This window comes from Bubalus kerabau, chromosome 18, assembly GCF_029407905.1.
Source record: "Bubalus kerabau isolate K-KA32 ecotype Philippines breed swamp buffalo chromosome 18, PCC_UOA_SB_1v2, whole genome shotgun sequence".
NCBI lineage: Eukaryota > Metazoa > Chordata > Mammalia > Artiodactyla > Bovidae > Bubalus > Bubalus kerabau.
In genome coordinates, this window is record NC_073641.1 from 25,403,949 (window position 1) to 25,430,806 (window position 26,858).

A 26,858-nucleotide genomic window follows, 5' to 3' on the forward strand; every position below is an offset into this window, starting at 1 on the left:
GAAGATTTCTGATTACAGTTTCAATTTCCGTGCTTGTGATGGATCTGTTAAGATTTTCTATTTCTTCCTGGTTCAGTTTTGGAAAGTTGTACTTTTCTAAGAATTTGTCCATTTCTTCCAAGTTGTCCATTTTATTGGCATATAATTGCTGATAGTAGTCTCTTATGATCCTTTGTATTTCTGTGTTGTCTGTTGTGATCTCTCCATTTTCATTTCTAATTTTATTGATTTGATTTTTCTCCCTTTGTTTCTTGATGAGTCTGGCTAATGGTTTGTCAATTTTATTTATCCTCTCAAAGAACCAGCTTTTGGCTTTGTTGATTTTTGCTATGGTCTCTTTTGTTTCTTTTGCATTTATTTCTGTCCTAATTTTTAAGATTTCTTTCCTTTTACTAACCCTAGGGTTCTTCATTTCTTCCTTTTCTAGTTGCTTTAGGTGTAGAGTTAGGTTATTTATTTGACTTTTTTCTTGTTTCTTGAGGTTATGCCTGTATTGCTATGAACCTTTGCCTTAACACTGCTTTTCCAGTGTCCCACAGGTTTTGGGTTGTTGTGTTTTCATTTTCATTCATTTCTATGCCTATTTTGATTTCTTTTTTGATTTCTTCTGTAATTTGTTGCTTATTCAGCAGCGTGTTGTTCAGCCTCCATGTTGGAATTTTTAATAATTAAGTTTTTCTCCTGTAATTGAGATCTAATCTTACTGCATTGTGGTCAGAAAAGATGCTTGGAATTATTTCAATTTTTTGAATTTACCAAGGCTAGATTTATGGCCCAGAATGTGATCTATCCTGGAGAAGGTTCCGTGTGCACTTAAGATAAAGGTGAAATTCATTGTTTTGGGGTGAAATGTCCTATAGATATCAATTAGGTCTAACTGGTCTATTGTATCATTTAAAGTTTGTGTTTCCTTGTTAATTTTCTGTTTAGTTGATCTATCCATAGGTGGAGTCCATAGGTGTGAGTGGGGTATTAAAGTCTCTCACTATTATTGTGTTATTGTTAATTTCCCCTTTCATACTTGTTAGCATTTGTCTTACATATTGCAGTGCTCCTATGTTGGATGCATATATATTTATAATTGTTACATCTTCTTCTTGGATTGATCCTTTGATCATTATGTAGTGCCCTTCTTTGTCTCTTTTCACAGCCTTTGTTTTAAAGTCTATTTTATCTGATATGAGTATTGCTACTCCTGCTTTATTTTGGTCTCTATTTGCATGGAGTATCTTTTTCCAGCCCTTCACTTTCAGTCTGTATGTGTCCCTTGTTTTGAGGTTGGTCTCTTATAGACAACATATATAGGGGTCTTGTTTTTGTATCCATTCAGCCAGTCTTTGTCTTTTCGTTGGGGCATTCAACCCAGTTACATTTAAGGTAATTGTTGATAAGTATGATCCCGTTGCCATTTACATTATTGTTTTGGGTTCAAGTTTATACTCCCTTTTTGTGTTTCCTGTCTAGAGAAGATCCTTTAGCATTTGTTGGAGAGCTGGTTTGGTGGTGCTGAATTCTCTCAGCTTTTGCCTGTCTGTAAAGCTTTTGATTTCTCCTTCATATTTGAATGAGATCCTTTCTGGGTACAGTAATCTGGGCTGTAGGTTATTTTCTTTCATCATTTTAAATATGTCCTGCCATTCCCTCCTGGCCTGAAGAGTTTCTATTGAAAGATCAGCTGATATCCTCCTTACGGGAATCCCCTTGTGTGTTATTTGTTGTTTTTCCCTTGCTGCTTTTAATATTTGTTCTTTATGTTTGATATTCATTAATTTGATTAATATGTGTCTTGAGGAGTTTTGCCTTGGGTTTACCCTATTTGGGAGTCTCTGGGTTTCTTGGACTTGGGTGATTATTTCCTTCCCCATTTTAGGGAAGTTTTCAACTGTTATCTCCTCAAGTATTTTCTCATGGTCTTCCATTTTCTCTTCTTCTTCTGGGACGCCTATGATTTGAATGTTGGGGCGTTTAACATTGCCCCAGAGGTCTCTGAGATTGTCCTCATTTCTTTTAATTCATTTTTCTATTTTCCTCTCTGATTCATTTATTTCTACCATTCTATCTTCTACCTCACTAATCCTATCTTCTGCCTCCATTAGTCTATTATTTGTTCCCTCCAGAGTGTTTTTGATATCATTTATTGCATTATTCATTACATATTGACTCTCTTTTATTTCTTCTAGGTCTTTGTTAAATCTTTCTTGCATCTTCTCAATCCTTGTCTCCAGGCTATTTATCTGTGATTCCATTTTGCTTTCAAGATTTTGGATCATTTTCACTATCATTATTCAGAATTCTTTATCAGGTAGATTCCCTATCTCTTCCTCTTTTGTTTGGTTTGGTGGGCATTTATCCTGTTCCTTTACCTGCTGGGTATTCCTCTGTCTCTTCATCTTGTTTATATTGCTGTGTTTGGGGTGGCCTTTCTGTATCCTGGCAGTTTGTGGAGTTATCTTTATTGTGGAGTTTCCTCACTGTGGGTGGGGTTGGATGGGTGGCTTGTCAAGGTTTCCTGGTTAGGGAAGCTTGTGTTGGTGTTGTGGTGGGTGGGGCTGGACTTCTCTCTGGAGTGTAATGAAGTGTCCAGTAATGAGTTATGAGATGTCAGTGGGTTTGGAGTGACTTTGGGCAGCCTGTATATTGAAGCTCAGGGCTGTGTTCCTGTGTTGCTGGAGAATTTGCGTGGTATGTCTTGCTCTGGAACGTTTTGGCCCTTGGGTGGTGCTTGGTTTCAGTGTAGGTATGGAGGTGTTTGATGAGCTCCTGTCAATTAATGTTCCCTGGAGTCAGGAGTTCTCTGGTGTTCTCAGGATTTGGACTTAAGCCTCTTGTTTCTGGTTTTCAGTCTTATTTTTACAGGAGCCTCAAGACTTCTCCATCTATACAGCACCGTTGATAAAACATCTAGGTTAAAGATGAAAAGTTTCTCAACAGTGAGGGACACCCAGAGAGGTTCACAGAGTTTCATGGAGATGAGAAGAGGGAGGAGAGAGATAGAGGTGACCAGGATGAGATGAGGTGGAATCAAAAGAGGAGAGAGCAAGCTAGCCAGTAATCACTTCCTTATGTGCGCTCCACAGTCTGGACCGCTCAGAGACGTTCACGGAATTATACAGAGAAGAAAAGAGGGAGGAAGGAGACAGAGGTGGCCAGGAGGATAAAGGGGGGAATCAAAAGGAAAGAGACAGATCCAGCCAGTAATCAGTTCCCTAAGTGTTCTCCACCATCTGGAACACACAAAGAGATTCACAGAGTTGGGTAGAGAAGAGAAGGAGGTGGGAGGAGATAGAGGCGACCTGGTGGAGAAAAAGGAGAGTTCATAGGGGGAGAGAGCAGTCAAGCCAGTAATCTTGCTCCCAAGTAAAAATGGGTACTGAAGATCGGGTTCTTAAAGGTGCAAAATTGATAACAAATACCAAAAAACAAAGATTAAAAATCTAGAGTAGAGGTTGGATTTTCAAAAATTCAATATTAAAGGAAAAAAAGTCACAAAAATCATAAAATATATATATATGAAGTTTGCTTTAAAAAATAGGGTCTCTCTTTTTTTTTTTGCAAAGTAATAGTAGGTTATAAAAATGAAAATTAAAGGAGTAATAGAGGACTTAAAAATTAAAAAAAATTAAAGAATGATAGTAAAAATATATTTAGGACTTTCTCTGGTGTGGGCAGTGTGGGGTCAGTTCATTTTCAGATAGTTCCTTGATCCAGCTTATATTTCTCAAGATCTATAGGTCCCTTCCTATGTAGTTGGTGCTAACTACAGGGTTTTAATCTATTGCACCTGTCACTTTTAGCTTCTTCTGTTTGCTGGTCTCTTCAGTGTCTAATTTCCGCCCTGATGCAAGGGGGCGGTGGTGGACACTTTTTTAGGCTCACTTGTTCAGTTGCGCTGTAGGGAGGGAGGGATGCTGCAAACAAATAACACTGGTGTGTGCTCGCGGTGTCTCAGCCACACTGGGTTTGCCCCCGCTCACGGAGTGTGTGCTTTCCCTGTCTACACTGCTTAGGCTCTAGGTTGCTCTGCCGGGAACTGTCTGAGGCCAGCCCTGGATTGTATGCACTTCTGAGGTCTAAGCCGCTCAGGTTCAGGTAGTCTGGTACTCCTCAAAGGCGCAGACTCAGTTGGGCCTGCGTTTTGTGCCCTTCCCAGGTCCCAGCAGCTCAGGTGACCAGGTGTTTGGCGGGTGCGGTCGCTGTGACTTATTGCCTCCCCTATCCCTGCTGCTCAGTTTTCTGAGTGTACAACCAGCGCACCTTCTCAGGCGGATGTTGACTGTCCAGAATCCCAAGAAGTCTTGGTTAGCAACAAAGCCTGCTTGGAGTTTGGTAGATAATGCCTCTCTGGGGCTGTGATTGCCCCCTTCTGGCTCTGGCTGCCCTCACCTGCCTGTCACCGGAGGGGGATGAGCCGGCCTGCAGCGGGCTAGCTCTGCTCAGTCCTTTGTTCTGTGAGCGGGCCTGACGGCGTCTTAGGTTAGGGTTTTTCCATGTGGTAGCTAGCCCACAGTCTGGTTTGCGATCCCAAGTTAGTTCCCTCAGATTGCCCTCGGGGCATTCAGGCCCGGTCGTTACTCTAAGCAATGCAGCCTGCACCTCCCTGCCCAGCCCCCGCATACTAGTGGCAGATGCAGGCGTCTGCGCTGCTTCTCTGCTGGGGGAGTTACCATTGGGCACGTAATCTGTGGGTTTTAATTATTTATTTTTCCTACCAGTTATGTTGCCCTCTGTGGTTCCAAGGCTCGCCACAGACTCTGCAGTGAGAGTGTTTCCTGGTGTTTGGAAACTTCTCTCTTTTTTAAGACTCCCTTCCCGGGACGGAGCTCTGTCCCTACCTCTTTTGTCTCTCTTTTTATCTTTTATATTTTTTCCTACTTCCTTTCGAAGACAATGGGCTGCTTTTCTGGGTGCCTGATGTCCTCTGCTGGCATTCAGCAGTTTTGTGGAATTTACTCAGCGTTCAAATGTTCTTTTGATCAATTTGTAGAGGAGAAAGTGGTCTCCCTGTCCTATTCCTCCACCATCTTAGGACAGCCCCCATCACTTGACTTTGAACCTGGAATATTGTTCTCTAGCTGAAGTACCTTAGGCTTATTCTGGTTTTTCTCTGTTCCTCAGTGCTCTTTCTTTCTTTTCAACACTATTGCCTCTTTAAAGGATCAGACTTCTTTTTGTGAGACCTGTTTTTTCAGAAATTTCTGAAATCACTAAAGAAATGTCATAAAAGGAACCCCTATGAAAGCTTAGATCTGGTTAACTAAAGACAAGAGTATCATTCACAAAGAACTGATAACCCAAATAGATAATAGGATTTCACCTTCTCCCTGTACATATGGTCTTTTGGTAGGCAGACTAGAGTATGAAAAAATTAGATTACATCAAAGAGATGGCTTTTGGGGTTTTCAAAAGACCAAAGAAAGAAGTAAGGATATTTCTGTATAACTTAGCTTCATAATAAAATTCACCATGAGACTACAACAGACACACACAGAAAATGAAGAGTTGTGGTTATATAAGCTTCAGGCTTCGGAGAAGGCAGTGGCAACCCACTCCAGTACTCTTGCCTGGAAAATCCCATGGATGGAGGAGCCTGGTAGGCTGCAGTCCATGGGGTCCCTAGGAGTCAGACATGACTGAGCGACTTCACTTTCACTTTTCACTTTCATGCATTGGAGAAGGAAATGGCAACCCACTCCAGTATTCTTGCCTGGAGAATCCCAGGGACGGGGGAGCCTGGTGGGCTGCCATCTATGGGGTCACACAGAGTCGGACACGACTGAAGTAACCTAGCAGCAGCAGCAAGCTTCAGGCTCTTGTATGCATCCTTTCTGAATCAGCTAACCTCCAAACCCACAATAGAGCTTATAGAGCTCATTTGTGGTTTCCTGATTTGCTGGCCAACTTTCCTGTGGAACAGATCTTTAAAAGTTAGCTTGTGAACTTACAAAAGAACTTGCTCAATTGGGCAAAACAATCACTAGGCTTCTAACCAGGTTAAATTATTCTCTACCTCCTTATTGCAAAACTCTCTCTTTTAAAACTACATATAGCTTCTTTAGAGAAATCAGAATCTAATTCCTCTAAAAACCATCCTGGATCTCTTGACTCTGCTCAGTAGTGACTGGACTTAATTCCTTAAATCCTCTAACTTCCAGACTACTAAAAAATCCTGAAATTCTGAATGCCCACTTTACGCTGCATAAAGTAGGTGTTCACTGTACACATAGTGAAGGGAATCTGAAATCTTTCCATGGAGCAAGTAGTACTATGCAACCAAAACTTCATCTAGATTCTAGATCAGATTATTCATGGACTATTTGACTTACTGCCTTTCTCAAATAAGTTTATGATCCACATTTACTACTTTTCTTTCTTTACTTTCTACCGTCTTACACTAAATATTTTGACAGATTTTCCCAACTTATTGGCTGTCTCTAACTTTTAATACAGAGAATAAGAGTCAGGGACTTCCCAGGGGTCCAGTGGTTAAGACTTCGTGCTTCCAAATTCAGGGAGTGCGGGTTCTATCCCTGGTTGGGGAATGAAGATCCCACATGCCGCACAGACAAATTAGAAAAAAGTCAGTTTTGTGTTTTGTTTTTTTCCTAAATAACCTTAAAATCTTATAATAAACTCTCTACATGTATCAGAACCTAAATTCGGCTCATAACTTCTTAGGTTTACTACATAGTTTTGTGCTTTGTTTTCTGATATCTTCTGGGGTTTGTTTCTGTTCTTTAGATCTCACCTGGGCATACATACTAATGCTAATTTTCCAAACTTTGCTGAAAGTGTAGAAACAAAATTCGATTTTGAAATAGTCTGTAAAACAAAGATGATTAATGGTTTCTGAATTTTTCCTTGCAGGCACAGTATCTGTTCTCTACTTGATTTTTCTCGTCACTTGGAAGGCTATTCACTTGGGATTTCATTTGGAGTTTCATTGGTTTACGCCAACAGAATTTTTTGTCCCAGGTGAGCTATTTCAGCCAAGTAAAGAATTAATGAATTACAATAATGTGATTTTTAGTTAACTGTTGTTAGCTATTGTTACTATAAAACAAATAATTGAAGTTTTTATGATGAGCACTTTTTATTAATGCTGTTAAGCTAAAACCAGAAATACAGTTGAAATTACTATGGTTTTCTTGCAGTTGGGGATAACCAGGACCCTTTGTCATTTCTACTTGGGAGTTAAAAGTCACAATGCAATTGAAAAATCAAGAACTTATTCTCTAAACGTCTCTGAGAAGGCATAACCCTAGAATTTTAGAGACTTAGAACATAGTCAGTAATACATATATCTGGATAATACTAGTAATTGTAGGTCATCTGCTTGGTGGTTCTATGGTGGGTAATGCCACGTGACCCAGGTCTGCTGCAGCCAGAGCCCCTGTCCCCGTGGCAGGCCACTGCTGACTCGTGCCTCCACAGGATACACTCAGACACTCAAAGGCAGGTCTGGCTCAGTCTCTGTGGGACCTCTGGGTCCTGGTGCGCACATGGTTGGAAGCGTCTCTGGTGGGTAGGGGGTTTAATTCGAAATGCGATTTCACCCCTCCTCCCATTTTGTTGGGGCTTTTCCTTTGCCCTTGGACATGGGGATATCTTTTTTTGGTGGGATCCAACATTCTCCTGTCAGTAGTTGTTCAGCTGCTGCTGTTGCTGCTGCTAAGTCACTTCAGTTGTGTCCAACTCTGTGTGACCCATAGACGACAGCCCACCAGGCTTCCCATCCCTGGGATTCTCCAGGCAAGAACACTGGAGTGGGTTGTCATTTCCTTCTCCAATGCATGAAAGTGAAAAGTGAAAGTGAAGTCACTCAGTCACGTCCGACTCTAGCGACCCCATGGACTGCAGCCTACCAGGCTCCTCCTGCAGCAAGTTGCAATTTTGGAGTTCTTGCAAGAGATGAGCACACGTTCTTCTAGTCCTCCATCTTGTTGCAGAATGATTATACCAAAGAAATTCTCGCAGTGTTAAGAAAGTTCTAGGACCCACAACAAATTTCCCAATTTGAGGATCAGGCAAAGGGACTGAGAACCCCCAGGCAATTTGACTTTGGAGACAGTGGGATTTGATTACAGAACTTCCACAGGACTGGGGAAACAGATTCTTGGAGGGCACAAACAAAACCTTGTGAACACCAGGGCCAGGAAAAAGGAGCATTGTGCCCACAAGAGACTGAGCCAGACTTGCCTTTGAGTGTCTAGGAGTCTCAGGCCAAACAACAGAGATGGAACACAGCCCCACACATCAAAAGAAAATTGGATTAAAGATTTCCTGAGCATGGCCCCACCCATTAGAATAAGAAACAGTTTCCTCCACAGTCAGTCTCTCCCATCAGGAAGCTTCCATAAGCATCTTATCCTGTTTCATCAGAGGGCAGACAGAATGAAAACCACAGTCACAGAAAACTAAGCAAACTGATCACATGGACCACAGCCTTGTCTAACTCAATGAAACTATGAGCCATGCGGTGTAGGGCCACCCAAGACAGACGGGTCATGGTGGAGAGTTCTGACAAAAGTGGTCCACTGGAGAAGGGAATGGCAAACCACTTCAGTATTCTTGCCTTGAGAACCCCATGAACAGTATGAAAAGGCAAAAAGATATGTCACTGAAAGATGAACTCCCCAGGTCGGTAGGTACCCAATATGCTACTGGAGAAGAGTGAAGAAATAACTCCAGAAAGAATGAAGAGACAGAGCCAAAGCAAAAACAACACCCAGTTGTGGATGTGACTAGGGATGGAAGTAAAGTCTGATGCTGTAAAAAACAATATTACATGGGAACCCAGAATGTTAGATCCATGAATCAGGGTAAATTGGAAGTGGTCAAACAGGAGATGGCAAGAGTGAACATTGACATTTTAGGAATCAGTGAACTAAAATGGACCAGAATGGGAGAATTTAACTCAGATGACCATTATATCTGCTACTGTGGCCAAGAATCCCTTAGAAGAAATGGAGTAGCCCTCATAGTCAATAAAAGAGTCCAAAGTGCAGTAGTTGGGTGAAATCTCAAAATGACAGAATGATCTCTGTTCGATTCCAAGGTAAACAATTCAATATCTTAGTAATCCAAGTCTATGCCCCAACCACTAATGCTGAAGAAGCTGAAGTTGAATGGTTCAATGAAGACCTACAAGATCTTCCAGAACTAACACCAAAAAAGGATGTCCTCTTTATCATAGGAGACCGAAATGCAAAAGTAGGAAGTCAGGAGATACCTGGAGTAACAGGCAAGTTTGGCCTTGGAGTACAAAATGAAGCGGGGCAAAGGCTAACAGAGTTTTGCCAAGAGAACTCACTGGTCATAGCAAACACCCTCTTCCAACAACACAAGAGACAACTCTGCACATGGACATCACCAGATGGTCAATACCGAAATCAGATTATATTCTTTGCAGCCAAAGATGGAGAAGCTCTATACATTCAGCAAAAACAAGACCAGGAGCTGACTGTGGCTCAGATCATGAACTCCTTATTGCAAAATTCAGAGTTAAATGGAAGAAAGTAGAGAAATCCACTGGTTCATTCAGACATGATCTAAAATCAAATTCCTTATGATTATACAGTGAAAGTGACAAATAAATTCAAGGAATTAGATCTGATAGACAAGGTACATCAAGAACTTGGTGACCAAGACCATCCCCATGAAAAAGAAATGCAAAATGGTTAGCTGAGGAGGCCTTACAAATAGCTGAGAAAAGAAGAGAAGCTAAAGGCAAAGGGGAAAAGTAAAGACATACCCATCTAAATGCAGAGTTAATAGCAAGGAGAAATAAGAAAGCCTTCCTCAGAGATTCAATGCAAAGAAATAGAGGAAAACAAAGAATGGGAACACTAGAGATCTCGTCAGGAAAATTAGAGATACCAAGGGAACATTTCATGGAAAGATGGGCACAATAAAGGACAGAAACAGTATGGACCTAACCGAAGCAGAAGATATTAAGAAAAGGTGGCAAGAATGCACAGAATAACTATATAAAAATATAAAAAAAAGGTCTTAATGACCAGATAACCACAATGGTGTGATCACTCACCTAGAGCCAGACATCCTGGAATATGAAGTCAAATGGGCCTTAGGAAGCATCACTAGGAACAAAGCTAGTGGAGGTGATGGAATTCCAGTTGACCTATTTCAAATCTTAACAGATGATGCTGTGAAAGTGCTGCACTCAATATGCCAGCAAATTTGGAAAACTCAGCAATGGTCACAGAACTGGAAAAGGTCAGTTTTCCAATCCCAAAGAAAGGTTATGCCAAAGAATGTTCAAACTACCGCACAATCACACTCATCTCACATGCTCGCAAAGTAATGCTCAAAATTCTCCAAGCCAGGCTTCAACAGTATATGAACCAAGCGCTTCCAGATGTTCAAGTTGGTTTTAGAAAAGGCAGAAGAGCCATAGATCAAATTGCCAACATTCGCTGGATCATCGAAAAAGCAAGAGAGTTACAGAAAAGCATCTATTTCTGCTTTATTGACTACACCAAAGCCTTAGACTGTGTAGATCACAACAAACTGGAAAATTCTTCAAGAGATGGGAATACCAGATGACCTGACCTGCCTCCTGAGAGATCTGTATGCAGGTCAAGAAAGAATAGTTAGAACTGGACATGGTACAACGGACTAGTTCCATATTGGGAAAGGAATACGTCAAGGCTGTATATTGTCACTCTGCTTATTTAACTTATATGTAGAGTACATCATGCAAAATGCTGGGCTGGATGAAGCACAAGCTGGAATCAAGATTACCGGAAGAAATAACAGTAACCTCAGATATGCAGATAACACCACCCTTATGGCAGAAAGCAAAGAGGAACTAAAGAGCCTCTTGATGAAGGTGAAAGAGGAAAGTGAAAAAGTTGGCTTAAAGCTCAACATTCAGAAAATGAAGATCATGGCATCTGGTCCCATGACTTCATGGCAAATAGATGGGGAAACAATGGAAACAGTGACAGACCTTATTTTGGGTGCTCCAAAATCACTGCAAATGGTGACTACAGCCATGAAATCAAAAGATGCTTGCTCCTTGGAAGAAAAGCCATGACCAACCTAAAGCAGAGACATTACTTTGCCAACAAAGGACTGTTTAGTCAAGGCTATGGTTTTTCCAGTAGTCATGTATGGATGTGAGCATTGGACCATAAAGAAAGCTGTGTGCTGAAGAATTGTTGCTTTTGAACTGTGGTGTTTTAGAAGACTCTTGAGAGTACCTTGGACTGCAAGGAGGTCAGACCAATCAATCCTAAAGGAAATCAAACCTGAATATTCATTGGAAGGGCTGATGCTGAAGCTGAAGCTCCAATACTGTGTCCACCTGATGTGATGAATTGTCTCATTGGAAAAGGCCTTGATGCTGGGAGAGATTGAAGGCAGGAGGAGAAAGGGATGACAGAGGATGAGGTGGTTGGATGGCATCACCTACTCAATTGACATGAGTTTGAGCAAGCTTCAAGAGTTGGTGATGGACAGGGAAGCCTGGCGTACTGCATTCCATGAGGTTGCAAAGAGTCGGACATGACTGAGCAACTGAACTGAACTAAATGCTAAATTAACATCATTGTTCCCTTTATGGGTTTTTTCTTTTAATGTTGATGTTTTTCAGACTAATTAAGATGGTGATTATTAAGTGTTCTTTTCCTTCTTTTTTTTTTCCCATAGCAATTTTTTGTTTCACCCAAATTTAGAGTATTTTGAACATGATAGAAGGGCATCTTTTCAACTGAAGGATCAAACTCAGGTGTCCCGCATTGTAGGCAGAATTCTTTACCATCTGAGCCTCCAGGGAAGCCCAAGAACACTGGAGTGGGTAGCTTAACCCTTCTCCAGGGAATCCTCCCAACCCAGGAATCGAACTCAGGTCTTCTACATTGCAGGCAGATTCTTTATCAGCTGAGCTACCAGGGAAGTCCAAAGCAATGAATGGATAATGCTAAATGAGAAAACAGACTAGAAAATACAAGTGGCTATTATGCTTGTATCTTAAAAACTGATAAAGAAAAAGAAAGTAGTACAAAATCCTGTTGTTGGTTTAGAAAGACTGCTTTCCTTCCATTCTTCAACTGTTGATTCTGGCAGTGTAGATTTCAAGTCTTTATTCAATTTCTCAGGTTAGTCTCTAAAGCCTACAATTAGAGTTGTCTTCCTTTGTTTCATTTATTACAACATTCTTGAGTTTTCCAGGTGTGCTGAGTTGGTGATCATTGGAAGTCGTTGTTTATGTTACCATGGTTATGTATTTTTAGTTCATCTGGCTGCATCAACTTTAATTTTTTAAATTTCTATTAGAAGCCCACAAAGACTAAAAAGTCTATTTAAATTCAGGATAAAGGAAGCACTGGGGCTTGAAAGGCATCCTTCACTCACAGATTATATTTAAAATTGGATAGTGATAAAAATGGCAACTTTAAGCTACTTCTTCCACTGATTAATAAAAATAGTCTATTTTCTAAAAGTAGATTCATAATGATTTATATTTAGACTTAGTGATAAAAGTTCCCGCTAATGATAGAACATTCGAGATAAATATGAAAGAAAAGGAGAGTATTAATAGTTATTTAGAAGATGGAAAAGAGAAACATATTTAAGTAGTTATCAAGCCATTTATTTCACTTTGCTTCATTTCTAAATGATATGAAAGGAGAATCACGAGGACTGAAAGGAGTTTTTATAAATATTTATGGCTCTGAGACTTACTGTGATTGAAGAATTTTTCAATAAAGAAAATATGTCATAAATCTTTCTCAATAAAAGCTGATTAAAAATCAGAGAACTTGGAGGGTGTGAATCTTTATTGTCCTGATGAAGAGTTCTCATAAATTTCTGGGTCTAATTGAATCTTTATGTACTCTTGTTTCTAAAAATTCATTTTTCAGTTCAGTACTTCTTCCCAGGTAATTGGAAAAATAACAAGAAAAACCTGCTCATGTATTTCATTCTATCCTTTCCTGCCTACTCAAGGACTTTACTTTTTGCTGTTATCCTTTGTTTTTTAATCATGCATTATCAGATTTTTCCTACTGAACTATTCCTACTAGTATACAAACATGTTTCCCAGTCTAAAAACAAAAACTCGTATAACCCCATTCCCTGTAACTGTTATTTCTTTTTAAAGAAAAACTTTGTAAGAGTTGTCTGTGCTGTCTCCACTTCTTCCATTTTGCCTTGGACTCACTTCTGTTAGGCTTTTGCTCCAGTCACTCCATGCCTGATGACCAGTGACTTCATCTTTCCAAACCCCATGACCAAATCCCATACCTCTTCTTACTCAACCTATAAGCAGCATGGGGCACATTTGGCCACGTCTTCCATCTTAAAACACACTTTATTTACTTAACTTCTAAAACCCTATTCTCTCTTGACTCTTCTACATAACTGTTCCTTTTCTTATCTCTGACCTCTAAATGATAGTCATCTGGTTTAGACACAAACCCCCCTTCTCTCTACCTTTATTCCCTAAGTAATGTCACCTAGTCACCTGGCTTCATATGTTGTCATCATAGATGATGACCAATCCCAATTTTTTTATCTCTAGCTCAGATCTCTCTACTGAAATCCATACTCATATATCTAGATGCTTCTTCTTGGATGTCCACTTTATATTCTTAATTTACAAAAATCCAATAATTGTTTTCTCCCTCATCCACCCCCTCCCACCAGCTTGCTTAACCTGCTCTTCTCCCAGGCTTCTCATTCTCAGAAAATGGTAGCCCCAGTTTACCACTTGACCAGGCCAAACACTTAGGAGTCATGCTTGACTGTTCTTTTTTTCCACTTCCCTTCCACCAATATCTGCACAACTGACCTTCTACTTTCAAAATAAATTGAGAATATGATTATTTATTATCATTTCTACCAAAAAAGAACTATGTTAAGCTCCTACTTTCTCAGCCAGATTATTGAAGTAGCCTCATAACTAGCCTCACTGTTTCCACTTTGTCTCCTTCTCCATAGTCTGTTCCACACCTAGCAGATAGAGTTTGTTTTTAAGACACAACCTTCAAAAGCCTCTAGTGGTTTCCCATCTTATTCAGAATAGAGGCAAGTCTTTGTCATTGTCTGTAGGCCCTGTTGAATGTGACTCCTGGCTTTCTCTCTGATTTCATTCCCTATTACTTTCCCACTCATTCAGTCTACTCCACAACACTGCCTTCCTTGCTGCTCTACAAAATTGCCAAGTACACTCCTAGCTCAGAGTCTTTGCACTCAGTATTCCCTGTACATAAATGTCCTTTTTCTCAGGTTTCTACATGATTGGTATTGTTAGAGGTTTTCCCTGACTTTGTACCACCTCTCACACCTTCTTGTTCTTTGTTTTCTTTAGAACTGTCATCACTACCAAATCTTATATGCAAGTATCCCTGGTTATCTAAATGTTAAATTCCTGATCCTGACTGGTTGGAGTATTGAGGCATATTCATTATTCTAATCAACTTGGCTCCCGAGTTTCAGATAGAAAGTAGCAGACATTAAGATAACAAGAGACTTACCTAAAAAATGTTTCTAAATCTGTTTGGTTCTTGAATTTGGGAAGTTCAGATGTTATGAAATATCTGTATTTATTTATTTATTTTTATCTGGGTATCTCGAATGTTCACCCTCTGAGAAATAGTCTTTGTTCTTTTTATGCTTCTCTATTGTATCCCCAAGACCTGTGATACTTCTAGCATATAGTGAGTGCTCAATAAATAACTGAGAACATGGGTTTATATCTACTCCTTCCCAAATCCCATTAAAACAATATTTTAAAAAATGTAAAAAACAAGCACAAAGAAATTCTCCAGAAGAGACAATAGCAAACGAGAGACAGCAACAGATTTTTATAAGCTAGAAAGCTGATACATGGTTGGTAATTGACAGCAAAGCAGAGAAAGCTGAAATGTAAATACCTGTAGAGAGGGGGCCAATGTGAATGACACAATCCTTGAAAGCCTCAGTATTTGGAGACATTTGGGAACTCTGAAAGCAAAGATAAGGAGAAGGGCTTAAAATGGGAGAATTCCTTGAAAGTTTGTATCAGTAATAATTAGATATAATCCATCCGCCTTCCCTTTTCAATCTAGCAAGAGATGGAAGAAACTAAATCAGATACTCTCTGGACTTCGGTTTGCCAAGCTCAACAGAAGGGTAGGAATAAGACTCAGTTCTGAAAATGGGTTAAGTGAAAGCATATGTGCTGAATGGTGAGGCCAAACCCCACCTCCTACCCCTCCAGTTCTCTTTTTTTTACACCTTGCCTCTCAGAATGCTGATAGCATAGGGAAATAGAGGGTTCTCCTTAGGAGAAACCAGTAAGCCCAAGAAGACTTGGGGTCTCAGATATTTGGGTTCTGTCAAAGAAATGGCAGGTACCTTGCTTGTCTCAGACCATTTAGATGTCCACTAAGTATGCTTTTTTTTTTTTTAGTGCTTCACTTTTACATGTTAATATAACTGAAGACCACTGGATACCTGTGGAAAACCTCTTACATAAAAATAAAACAAGAAAGATAAAAAAGGAACCTAAAGGGAAAATAATGAGGGAACAAAAGCAAAATTCTAAAAAATTACATCCTCAAAGTGACAAAAGACAGTGATATCCATGAAACAATATTTGAATACCATTGGAAGTAAAATATGAATAGAAATTAAGAATTCAAACAAAATTTGGAAGATAAAGCTAACCTTCTCAAAAGACTAGACAATGTGGATGGATGGATGGATGGATGGATGACTGGAAGGAAGAAAGGAAAAATATAGGACAGAAAAGATGAGGAAATAGAGAATTAATCTAGGTGATCCAGTATCCAACTGAAAATAGTACCATAGAGAAGAGAGAACGTGGTGAGGAAATTTCCTCAGAACTGAAGAACATGTGTTTCTATACATAAGGGCCCAAAACATTGTGAATAAGACCCACACCAAAGCATATCATTATGAAATTTCACAACACCAGGGATAAAGAGAAGAGCTTTCAGGGACTAAGCACAAGCCTGTACAAAAGGTCTGGAATCAGAAGAGTATCAGACTTTTTAACAACAACTCTGAAAGAAAAAGATAACAGAAGGTCATCAAAGGTCTCAGAATAAATTATTTTGACCTAAAATCCTAAAGCCCACCATACTCTCATCCAACTTTTAGAGTATATAATAAAGGTATTTTTGGAAAGTCTCACAAAATTTTACCTTCCATGCACTCTTTCTCAGGAAAATACTGCAAAATGTGCTTCACCAAAAAGAAGTAGACTATCAAGAAATTCCCAGAATGATGGTGAAGGGAAATCCTAGGAAACAGCTGTGCAGCAGGCCTAGGGAGCAGCCAGCCCAGATTACAGCAGGTAGACAGATGGCTCCAAGAGGCATTTAAAAAAAAAATAATAATAATAAAACGGAAAAGGTTATTTGATGTGTTATATAGATAGTGTGGAGTTTTTCCATTCTTTTGGAGATTTTAGGGAAGAATTAGTGTTAACTAGAAAATTAGGCAACCAAAAAGGAAAAAAGTCAACTATGACTTCCAATAAAACAGGTCAACACAAGTATTTTATATAAGAAAGAAGAGTGTAATAATAGTAATTGATTCCATAGCTTAACTATGAATAACAGATAATAATCATGAAAATGAAAACTTTGATTTTATAAAATCAGAATTATGATTCTATTAGGGGACTAAGACATGGGGAAGTGAAGGGTGATCATGATATAAAAGTCCTAAAGCCTTCTGGTGGAAAATCAATGGATTATGTCTAAAATTTAAAAGTAAAGAAAAAAGGAATATAAGCATATTACTTAAAAATAGATTATAAATTTAAGATATGCTAAATAGTTAAAAGAGTTATAATTAGTTGCCTCTGGGAAACAGGATTCAGGATGGGAAATGTGAAAGGTATGAAACTGGTTTTTGTTAGAAACCTTGTGATACTGTTTAACTTTTAACAATTTAAGACTGCAATTAAGATTACATTTTTAAAATTAAAAGCTGTTAAATGCTTTGAAACTGACTTCAAAAAGAGACTCAGACACTGATTTTCAAGGATTATGGGGTAATTTGATAGCAGCATTGTGTTAATCTGCAGCCAGAAAAACATAATTTTGTAACCACATGTACTTTAAATAGTATGTATATACCCCACATTTTTTGTTGTTTTTGCTTTTGAACTTTTTAATTAAAGTATAGCATACATTTATAATAAAAGTGCACAGTTCCTGAGTGTACAGCTTGATTAATTTTCACAAACTGAACAAATCAGATAACCAGCACCCTGTTCAAAATCAGAAATTACTATTAATAGCACCCCAGAAATCCGTCTCATTCTCCCTACCAGTTGGTATTGCCCTGCAGAGATAACCACTGTTCTAACTTTTAACCCCAAAGATTAATTTTGTCTGTTTTTTGACTGACTGTCGTTGGTTATGTCCATATTTAGTTCTCTGCCCGTGTTTTCAATCAGATTGTTTATTTTCTTGCTATTGAGTTATATGAGTTATTTATATATTTTGATTATTAGCTGTTTATCCAGTACATGATTTGCAAACACTTTCTCCCATTTTGTAGGTTGCCTGTTCATTTTGTCAATGGTTTCCTTTGCTCTACAGAAGCTTGTTAGGTTGATGTGGTTCCATTTGTTTATTTTTGTTTTTGTTGCCTTTGCTTTTGTTGTGAAATAAAAATATCACTGCCAAGATCAGTGTCATGGAGCTTACCCTCCTGCCCATGTTTTCTTCTCGGGGTTTTATGGTTTCAGGTCTTACTTTCAAGTTTTTAATCCATTTAGAGTTGATCTTTGTGTATGGTTTAAGATAGGGGGGCCCAGTTTCATTCTTTTGCATGTGTCTCCCGGTTTTTCCAACAGCATTTATTGAAGAGGCTATTCTTCCCCCATTGTATATTCTTGACTTCTTTGTCATAAATTAATCAGCTGTATATGTGTGGATTTATTTCTGAGCACTCTGTTCCACTGATCTATGTGTCTCTTCTTTGTCAATACCATGCTGTTTTGATTACTGTATCTTGTAATAAAGTTTAAAACCATGAAGTGTGATGCCACCAGCTTCATACTTCTTTCCCAAGATTGCTTTAGCTGTTTGGAGTCTTTTATGTTTCTATACATATTTCAGGACTGTTCTATTTCTGTGAAAAATGTCATTGAAATTATGGAGATTGCATTGAATGTGTAGATTGTTTTGGGTAGTATGGACATTTTAACAATATTGATTCTTCCAATTCATGAACTTGGAGTCACTTTCCATTTATTTGTGTCTTCAATTTCTTTCATCATGTCTTACAGATTTTATAGGTCTCTCAACTCCTTGGTTAAATTTATATCTAGGTATTTATTCTTTTTGATGCTACTATAAATGGGATTGTTTTCTTAATTTCTTTTTCTGATAGTTTGTTATTAGTGTATAGAAACACAACAGATTTTGTATGTTGAAATAATACTCCCCAAGTTTTCTGATTTTGTGTATTGGTTCTAAAAGTTTTTTGGTGGCATTCTTAGGGTTTTCTGTATATAGTATTATATCCTCAACAAATGGAGGCAGTTTTATTTCTTCCTTTCCAATTTTGATGCCTTTTATTTCTTTTCTTGCTCTAAGACTTTCAATACTGTGTTGGATAAAAATGGCAAGAGTAGTCATCCTTGTCTTATTCCTGTTCTTGGAGGAAAAGTTTTCAGCTTATCATCATTGAATGTGATATTAGTTCTGGGTTTGTCCTATATATGGCCTTTATTATGTTGAGGTACTTTCCCTCCATACCCAGTTATTTGAGAGTTAATATCATAAATTGGTGTTCAGGCTCGATTTTGGAGGGTAAGTCCCTCCAGTGTGCACACTGGAAACATTTTATCCCGTCAATGTGGGCTTTTCCTTTACAGGACAAGCCAATTTGGTTGAGCACCCATTTGCAAAGGGGAGGTGTTGTTGGACTCTACTCTGAGCTGGTTCGTTGAGAACTAGTTCTCATGGGGCAGGCCCACCCTAGTTGAAATTAGCTCATTTGTAGGGTACATTTATTTACCTGACTTGGGAACTGGTCCAGTTGGAACTGGTTCATTTGGAAGCTAGTTCTTGATGGGGTGGGTAGCCTAGTTGGAATTAGTTCATTTGTTTTATAGGGTCAGGGAATCGGTTCTTCTATATTCATCGATTCTGGAATCTGTGCCATTTTTCTTGGAATTTGTCTGCATCTTTTGTGTTTTGGTGTTACAAAGCTTATAAAAATGGGAAATATTTCATGTGTACCAGGGAAAAGATCTTTGGGGTGCATATTAGATATGTTAAGATCAGAAGGGCAATGGCCCTTGAATGGTTCACAATTAAACAGTCAGAAGTGCTTTACAAAGGAGAAGAACATTCTGGTAATGAACATGCCCAGGAGGCTCCCTTGGACTTGTGGCATCCAATTCTAATTTCCCCTACAGGAGCCCCGGAGAAGGAAATGGCAACCCACTCCAGTGTTCTTGCCTGGAGAATCTCATGGACAGAGGAGCCTGGCAGGCTACAACAGTCCATGGGATCGCAGAGTCAGACATGACTGAGTGACTTAAGCTTATTGTAAAATGCTTTTTCCGCATCTATTGAAATGATCATATGATTCTCATTCTTTAATTTGTTAATGTGGTGTATTGATTGATTGAATGTGGTATGATTGATTACAATGATTGATTTGTACATGTTGAACCACACTTGCATCCCTGGAATACATCTCACTTGATAATGGTATGTAATCCTTATAATGAATTGTTTAACTTGGATTGCTAATATTTTTTTGAGAATTTTTGTATCTGTGTTCATCAGGGACATTGGCCTGTAATTTTCTTTTCTTGTAGTGTCTTTGTCTAGCTTTGGTATCAGGTTAATTCTGGCTTTGTAAAATGAGTTTGGAAGTGTTTTTCTCTTTTATTTTTTGGAAGAGCTTGAGAAGGATACTATTCTTGATTGGTAGAATTCACAGAGAAGCTATCTAGTCCTAGACTTTTGTTTGTTGAGGTTTTAATTATTGATTCAATCTCTAGCCTGTTCAGATTTGCTGTTTTTTCATGATTCAGTCTTGGGAGTTTGCATGTTTTTAGGAATTTATTCATTCCTTCTAGATTGTCCAATTTGTTGGTGTTTTGGTGTATAATTGTTCGCATAGTCTCATATGATCTTTTGTATTTCTGTTGTATTAGTTGTGGTGTCTTCTCTTTGTAGTTTCACTTATATGAATCCTCTCTTTTTTTTCTTGGTTAATTAGCTGAAGTTTTATCTATTTTATATTTCAAAAAAAGCCAGCTCTTAGTTTTGTTGATCTTTTCTATTATCTCTTTAATCCCTATTTCATTTATTTCTTGCTGGTCTTTGTTATTTCTCTTCCTTTTAACTTTGGGATTTATTTGTTCTTTTTCTAGTTTCTTTAGGTATAAAAATGTTTATTTGAGATTTTTCTTATTTCTTGAGGTAGGCCTATCATGTATAAATGATAATTTTATCATCTTCTAAAATATTGGAGCTTTATTATGTAAGTATAATGCTGTTGATCTGAAGTGATCATTCTTTTTCTTGTTAGAAAGTATCCTTCTGTTGAGGTCTGTCTCAATAGGGCTTTTTTTTTTAACCTATATTGTTGGAACACCTCATAGAGTAACTGCTATGAACACTGGAATGCATTATCTTTTCAAATTAGTGTTTTCATTTTCTTCAGATAAATACCCAGTAGTGGAATTACTGGGTCAATATGGTAGTTCTGTTTTGATGATAGCCATTTTGTATGAGATGCGAGGTAGTATCACATTTTGGTTTTAATTTGAATTTCTCTGATGATTAGCAGTGTAGATCATTTTTTCAAGTGCCTTTTGACTATCTGTGTATCTTTTTTTGAAAAATTTATATTCAGGTCTTCTGCCCATTTTTCGTCCAGACCCTGAATTTGATCTTGCTCTGCAACATACTAGTTGTATGACCTCAAACAGAAACAACTAATAGAAAGTACCCTCACATGGACTTTCCTGGTGGTTCACTGGTTTCAACTCCGTGCTTCCAACACAGGGGGCATGGGTTCGATCCCACATGCTGCCAAGTTTGGCCAAAAATGATCAAGTATCCCCACAGGCATGATTTCTTGATTCCTCTTCTTTCCCTTTTCAAGTATTTGTTCAAGTATAATGTTAGCCTTGAGGAACTTTATAAAGGCATTTTATTCAGCTACTAGTACTCATTTTCCAGTTGTCAGTTTTAATGCATGTTTTTTCTTCTCTCTTTTTCTCCTAGAGATAAGATTTCAGTTTCCACAACTGACTGGGGTGCTTACCCTTGCTTTCTTTATTCATAATTGTATTATCACACTCTTGAAGAACAACAAGAACCAAGAAAATAATGTGAGTAATTACCTGAGGAATTGACTTTTGTTACTAAACCTTAATTTTTAAATGTAAACCACAAAACAATGGTCAGCAAACTTCTTCTTTAAAGGTCCAGGTGGTAAATATCTTAGACTTTATGGGCCATGGGATTGCAATTACCCAACTCTGCTATTGTGGCACGAAAAGTAACTATAAATAATATGTAAGCAAGTGGGTAGTGCCTGTGTTGCAGGAAAATTATATTTACAAAAACAGACAGTTGGCCATATTTCATCCATGGGCCATAATAGTTTGCTCTAGAGCACTCACTAAAAAAAGGAAAAAAAAAGATGTATAGCTGGTAGCCAGTAGTGGTAAGATCTTTAAAAATACCCAAGTGATCTAAAAGAAAACAAGAAAAAGGAAACAAAGAATATATGGTACAAATAGAAAACAAATAGAAAGATAATAGATTCAAACTCAGTCATATTAATAATTACATTTAAAATGGTCTAAATACTACAATTAAAAGAGATTGTCAGTCTGACAAAAAAAAAAAAAGCTATATATTGTCTACAAGAAACTTACTTTAAATATAGATATACCATGCAGACATTAAGTGTAAGAGAGTTGTTGTTGTTCAGTCACTAAGTTGTGTCCGACTCTTTGCAACCCCATGGACTGCAGCATGCCAGACTCCCCTGTCCTTCGCTATCTCCTGGAGTTTGCTCAAATTCATGTCCATTGAGTTAGTAGTGCTATGTAATCAACTTATCCTCTGCCGCCCTCTTTTCCTGTTGTCTTCAATCTTTCCTAGTATCAGGGTCTTTCCCAATGAGTCAGCTCTTAGCATCAGGTAGCCAAAGTATCAGAGCTTCAATTTCAACATCAGTCCTTCCAATTAATATTCAGGGTTGATTTCCTTTAGGATTGACTGGTTTGATCTCCTTGCAATCCAAGAGTTTTTCATGAGTCTTCTCCAGCACCACAATTCGAAAGAGTTATTTCTTTGGCGCTCAGCTTTTTTTGTGGTCCAGCTCTCACAGCCATATATGACTACTGGATAGAAAACAAATAGAAAGATAATAGATTCAACCCAGTTGTGTTGATACTTACATTAAAAATGGTCCAAATACTACAATTAAAAGAGATTGTCAGTCTGATTAAAAGCAAAACCTAATTATATACTGTCTACAAGAAACTTACTTTATATATAAAGAGATCATGCAGACACTAAGCGTAAGAGAGATGGAGAGGTTATTTTAATATCAGACAAAGCAGACTTCAGAACAAGGAGTATTGCCAAAGATAAAGAGGAACATTATATGATGATCTTTAAGGACCAGTTCATCAAGAAGACATAATTATCTTAAACATGTATGCTCCCAGTAACAGAGCTTCCAAGTAAAGGAAACAGCAACTGTCTAAACTGTAAGAAGTAGAGAAATCCACAATTATATTAATAATTAGTGATTTCATCAACCCTCCCTTAATAATTGATGGAGCAAATGGAAAATAAGTAAAGATATCGAAAGCATGAAAAACACTATCAGCCTACCAGGCATTTATAAAAGTCTTAAACAACAGCAGAATTCAAATTCTTTTCAAAAACACATGAAACATTTACCAAGACTGACCATATGCTGAGTCACAGAACAAGTCATAATACACTTGAAAGGACTGAAATCATACCAAGTATGTTCTTTGACCACAATGAAATTAGAAATCAATACCAGAAAGAAATCTGAGAAACTGACAAATATGTGGAAATTAAACAACATACTCCTAAGTAACTAATGAGTTCAAGGAAAAAAATTACAAGAAAAATTAGAGAAGTACTTTGAGATTACTGAAAATGAAGATCAGATCAGATCAGTCGCTCAGTTGTGTCCGACTCTTTGCGACCCCATGAATCACAGCATGCCAGGCCTCCCTGTCCATCACCAACTCCCGGAGTTCACTACAAGATAAAACATATCAAAATATATGGGATGCACTAAAACTGTGCTTAGAGAGAAATTTATGGCTGTAAATACCTACGTTAAAAAAAAATCTCAAATCAATAATCTAACCTTCTACCTTAAGACACTGGGGGAAAAAAGAGCAAACTAAACCCAAAGAAAGCAGAATTTAACCAGTTACCTGTGGCCTTGTTAGTAAAATTTGAATTCAGCTTGATAGCTTCTAACCATATAAACGAATATCATGATGAAGTTCTAATAGGAGTCTATACAATTATTGAAAAGTGAAAGTGTTAGTCACTCAGTCATGTCTGACCCTTTGCAACTGTGGATCTTTCTGCTAACAGGAGAGAATATCCTTCATGTTTTTTTGTAGTGCCTTTAAATTTGTCTGGCAATGTGAACATATTAAGTCTTCTCCAAGATTTCTTTGTATGATATTGATAAGTTAGACTCTCTGAAAAATAAATAACTCAACCACATCAGTTCTTTCTTTCTCTCTTCTCTCATCACTGTACTATATTTTAATATTAAAAGTAGCTTTTATCAAGGTTTCATGGTAATACAAGAAAGCCATGTGTATAATGTTGCTTCATTGTTTTATAAGAACTGTAATTGAGATATTCTTTGTTAAATTGCTCAGCATCCTTTATGTAAAGACGGTAGACAGAAAATTTTCTCTGTTCAAGGCTAGGAAAACATTTCCTTAATGAACTCATTATTTGATAATAAGGGTCATATAACTATTCTTGTTTCTATTTTTGCTTTGACTTTTGGAAAACTTAAAAATTAAGATCTCATACCATTTTCTATAACTTTTCCTAGGTAAATGTATTTTTGCAGTTTTTTTCTTTTTCTATTACCCTCACACTTTAGATTCAGTTTTTATTTTAGAAATGTTTAATCTTGTACTTCTGTCATAAACAGTTTTAAATCTTTGGAGGGAATAGGAAGAAAATCTTACTATCCTAAATGAACATTTGGAACTTTGGAGTGTAAAAGAAAAATTGAGAATATAGTTTATGGCTTTTACTTTTAAATCCCTTTCACCTTCTTCACAAATTTCCTGACTACTTGCCACTTGAACTAAGCTGCCAATCACAAATTTTAGGAAGTTTCGAGATATGTGGAAGATATCTTTTTTATCATCACAGGAATAGTGTATGTAGTTAACAGTGTATACTTTGGTTTCAGCCAGGTCACCTTTCTGTCCTACTCAACTGATCTCTAATGCTAATTTAAACCAAGTACCACAGAAACCAATTTTGTGAAGTTGGATTCTCATGTTTTGGGTCATTCTATCCATAAGGCTGTGTTTCTCAAACTTCACCACCAAAGTCCCCTTAATGAGAGAGAACACCTTGTATACCTGAGAATCTGGGGGTGAAGAAAAAACAATTTTAGTGGAATCTCATATTTTATCCTAAACACTCATGTATATTTTTATTGTGCTGATAATTAGTTTGTCTTACTAGAAAACAGTCTTAAAACAATGAGTTAAGTTACAGGCAGACTTCACTTTGCACAGTTCCTATGTGCATGAGTTTCAGTTGCTGTGGCTACAGCTGCAAAGGCATCTTCCTCAAAGAGGTGCTGGGGCACTTTCACAGTCTCGTGTTGCTTAGTCGTGTCCAACTCTTTGCGACCCCAGGAATTGCAGCCCACCAGTCTTCTCTGTCCACAGGGATTCTCCAGGCAAGAATACTAGAGTGGTTTGCCATTCCCTTCTCCAGGGGATCTTCCCAAGCCAGGGACCAAAACCAGGTCTCCTGCATTGCAGGCAGATTCCTTACCTTCTGAGCCACCAGGTAACCCCCATGACACAATCTCATACTACCATAAAAAGAGAAAACTGTCTATACCTAGTTTTGGTCCTGAAAATTTTTAAGAGGAATAGCTTTTCTTGAAATTCACATCAGCTTATCTGAAGGTATGCATTCCTCAGTGCGAGAAGCAGACTGAATAGAGAGATAAATATTTCTGTTTTATGGTCCCCAAAGTACATAGGAAGAGTCCTGCCTTTCATACTATATCACTCAATGGACCTTGAAATCTATATTCCATATGTAAATAACCATAAATGAGTTCTTGTTTCTACTGAGTTTGGGGACTAGCATTTTGTAGAACTAGTATGTGAGGTTCAGGTAATAAAATTTGGCTCAACTTTTGTCACTTGTGGAAAATAGTTTTTTAAAGGCTTAGAAGTAAAAGTTTAAATGGATGATGTCTTCTTACTGTCTTAATTGGTTGAAACCAGTGTATAAAATGCTTCCCCAGTGACTCAGCACTAAAGAATCTGCCTGCAGTGCAGGAGATGCAGGTTCAATCCCTGGGTTAGAAGATCCCCTGGAGAAGGGAATGGCTATCCACTCTAGTATTCTTACCTGGAGAATTCCATGGACAGAGGAGTCTGGCGAGCTACAGTCTGTGGGGTCACAAAGAGTCGGACACAGCTGAGTGACTAACACTTTTCATTTTTCGTTGTATAAATTAAGCTAAATACATACTATATTCTGAGAAAACTTTGTCATTTGATTTATTCAAGGAGGTTTCAGTAAGTAATTTGAGTCATTGAAGTTTTGTTAATACCATGATACAATATTTTCTTGAGATTTAAGTCAGAAAATGTGAAGCTTGTCAGGAACTTGGAATTTTTAATGTTGATTTTGGGTTAGTCATTCAGAGATAAGTTAAAAAAAAAAAACAACTTTGAAAATAGAAAAGAAAACATAAGAATAGAAAAGGCCCCATTCTCATCTATATAAACTATAGTTGTACTTGGATCTGAAGACATTTGTGAAGGAGAACAGTGAGGCTCCTAAACAGGGTTATGCTCAAATTTTCCAGGTTTTCGAAATTTGACATAATTTCATGAGGTTTTCTTTTCACTAAACATATTTTTACCTATGTAACTAAATGAGTTATAGTTTCTGTTCTTTAGTAAGACATACCTTACCCCCAAAAAAGTTGTAGAGTTGAAGATCATCCAACTCATTCCTCATCATCAGAATATATTTGCTCTATAACCATCCTGGATCTGTGGACCACCCTCTTCCTATTTCCTCATCATTTGAATCAGAAGCTATACCATGCTTGTTTTGTTTTGCCTATCTTTATTTAGTTTTATTCCCTGCTTACTTCTTTTAAAACTATTTGAGGTGCTCATATCTTAATTTGTTATTTACTTTTCTCTTATTATGAATCTTGTGTAGTTTACTCAACTATATGTATGTCTGCAGTACTTTTTATGTAAATGTTTGGGGTAGGCCTGTCTCTTTTTCAGTAAATGCTCTGCTGGATAGTCACTATGAAAAGTATGTGGAACAGAAAGATTATAAACCATTTTTGAGAAACAGAATGTGCTCCCAGGCCCACTTGTGCCCCACTTGGCATCCTTCCTGTCATTACTTCTGTACTGCCAGCCCTGCCAGCTGCTGCTTATTTATGAGGCAGAGTAAATTACTTTATTAATGTACAGGTTTCTTGACACATTTACCAGTTCTTATGGTCACTTGTGCTGATTTTTAAAAATATTTTTTACTTTGAGCCTCATTTTCTAAAAGATGGTTTTTTTTCTGCCGTTTTCC

The 26,858-nt window shown here is 37.8% G+C and overlaps 1 protein-coding gene across 7 annotated transcripts in view; it reads left to right on the forward strand.

The window, feature by feature from the left end:
* Positions 1-26,858, forward strand: part of SLC38A9 (solute carrier family 38 member 9) — a 90,984-nt gene that overhangs the window by 52,495 nt on the left and 11,631 nt on the right. For all 7 annotated transcript variants that reach the window (XR_008705011.1, XM_055555217.1, XM_055555216.1 and 4 more), the window contains 2 exons: positions 6,865-6,972; positions 21,240-21,346. Coding sequence is in view for 6 of the 7 variants with exons in the window: in XM_055555217.1 (XP_055411192.1) it covers positions 6,865-6,972; positions 21,240-21,346 (215 nt within the window). In the remaining variant the exon portion in view is untranslated. The remainder of the gene's footprint in view (positions 1-6,864; positions 6,973-21,239; positions 21,347-26,858) is intronic.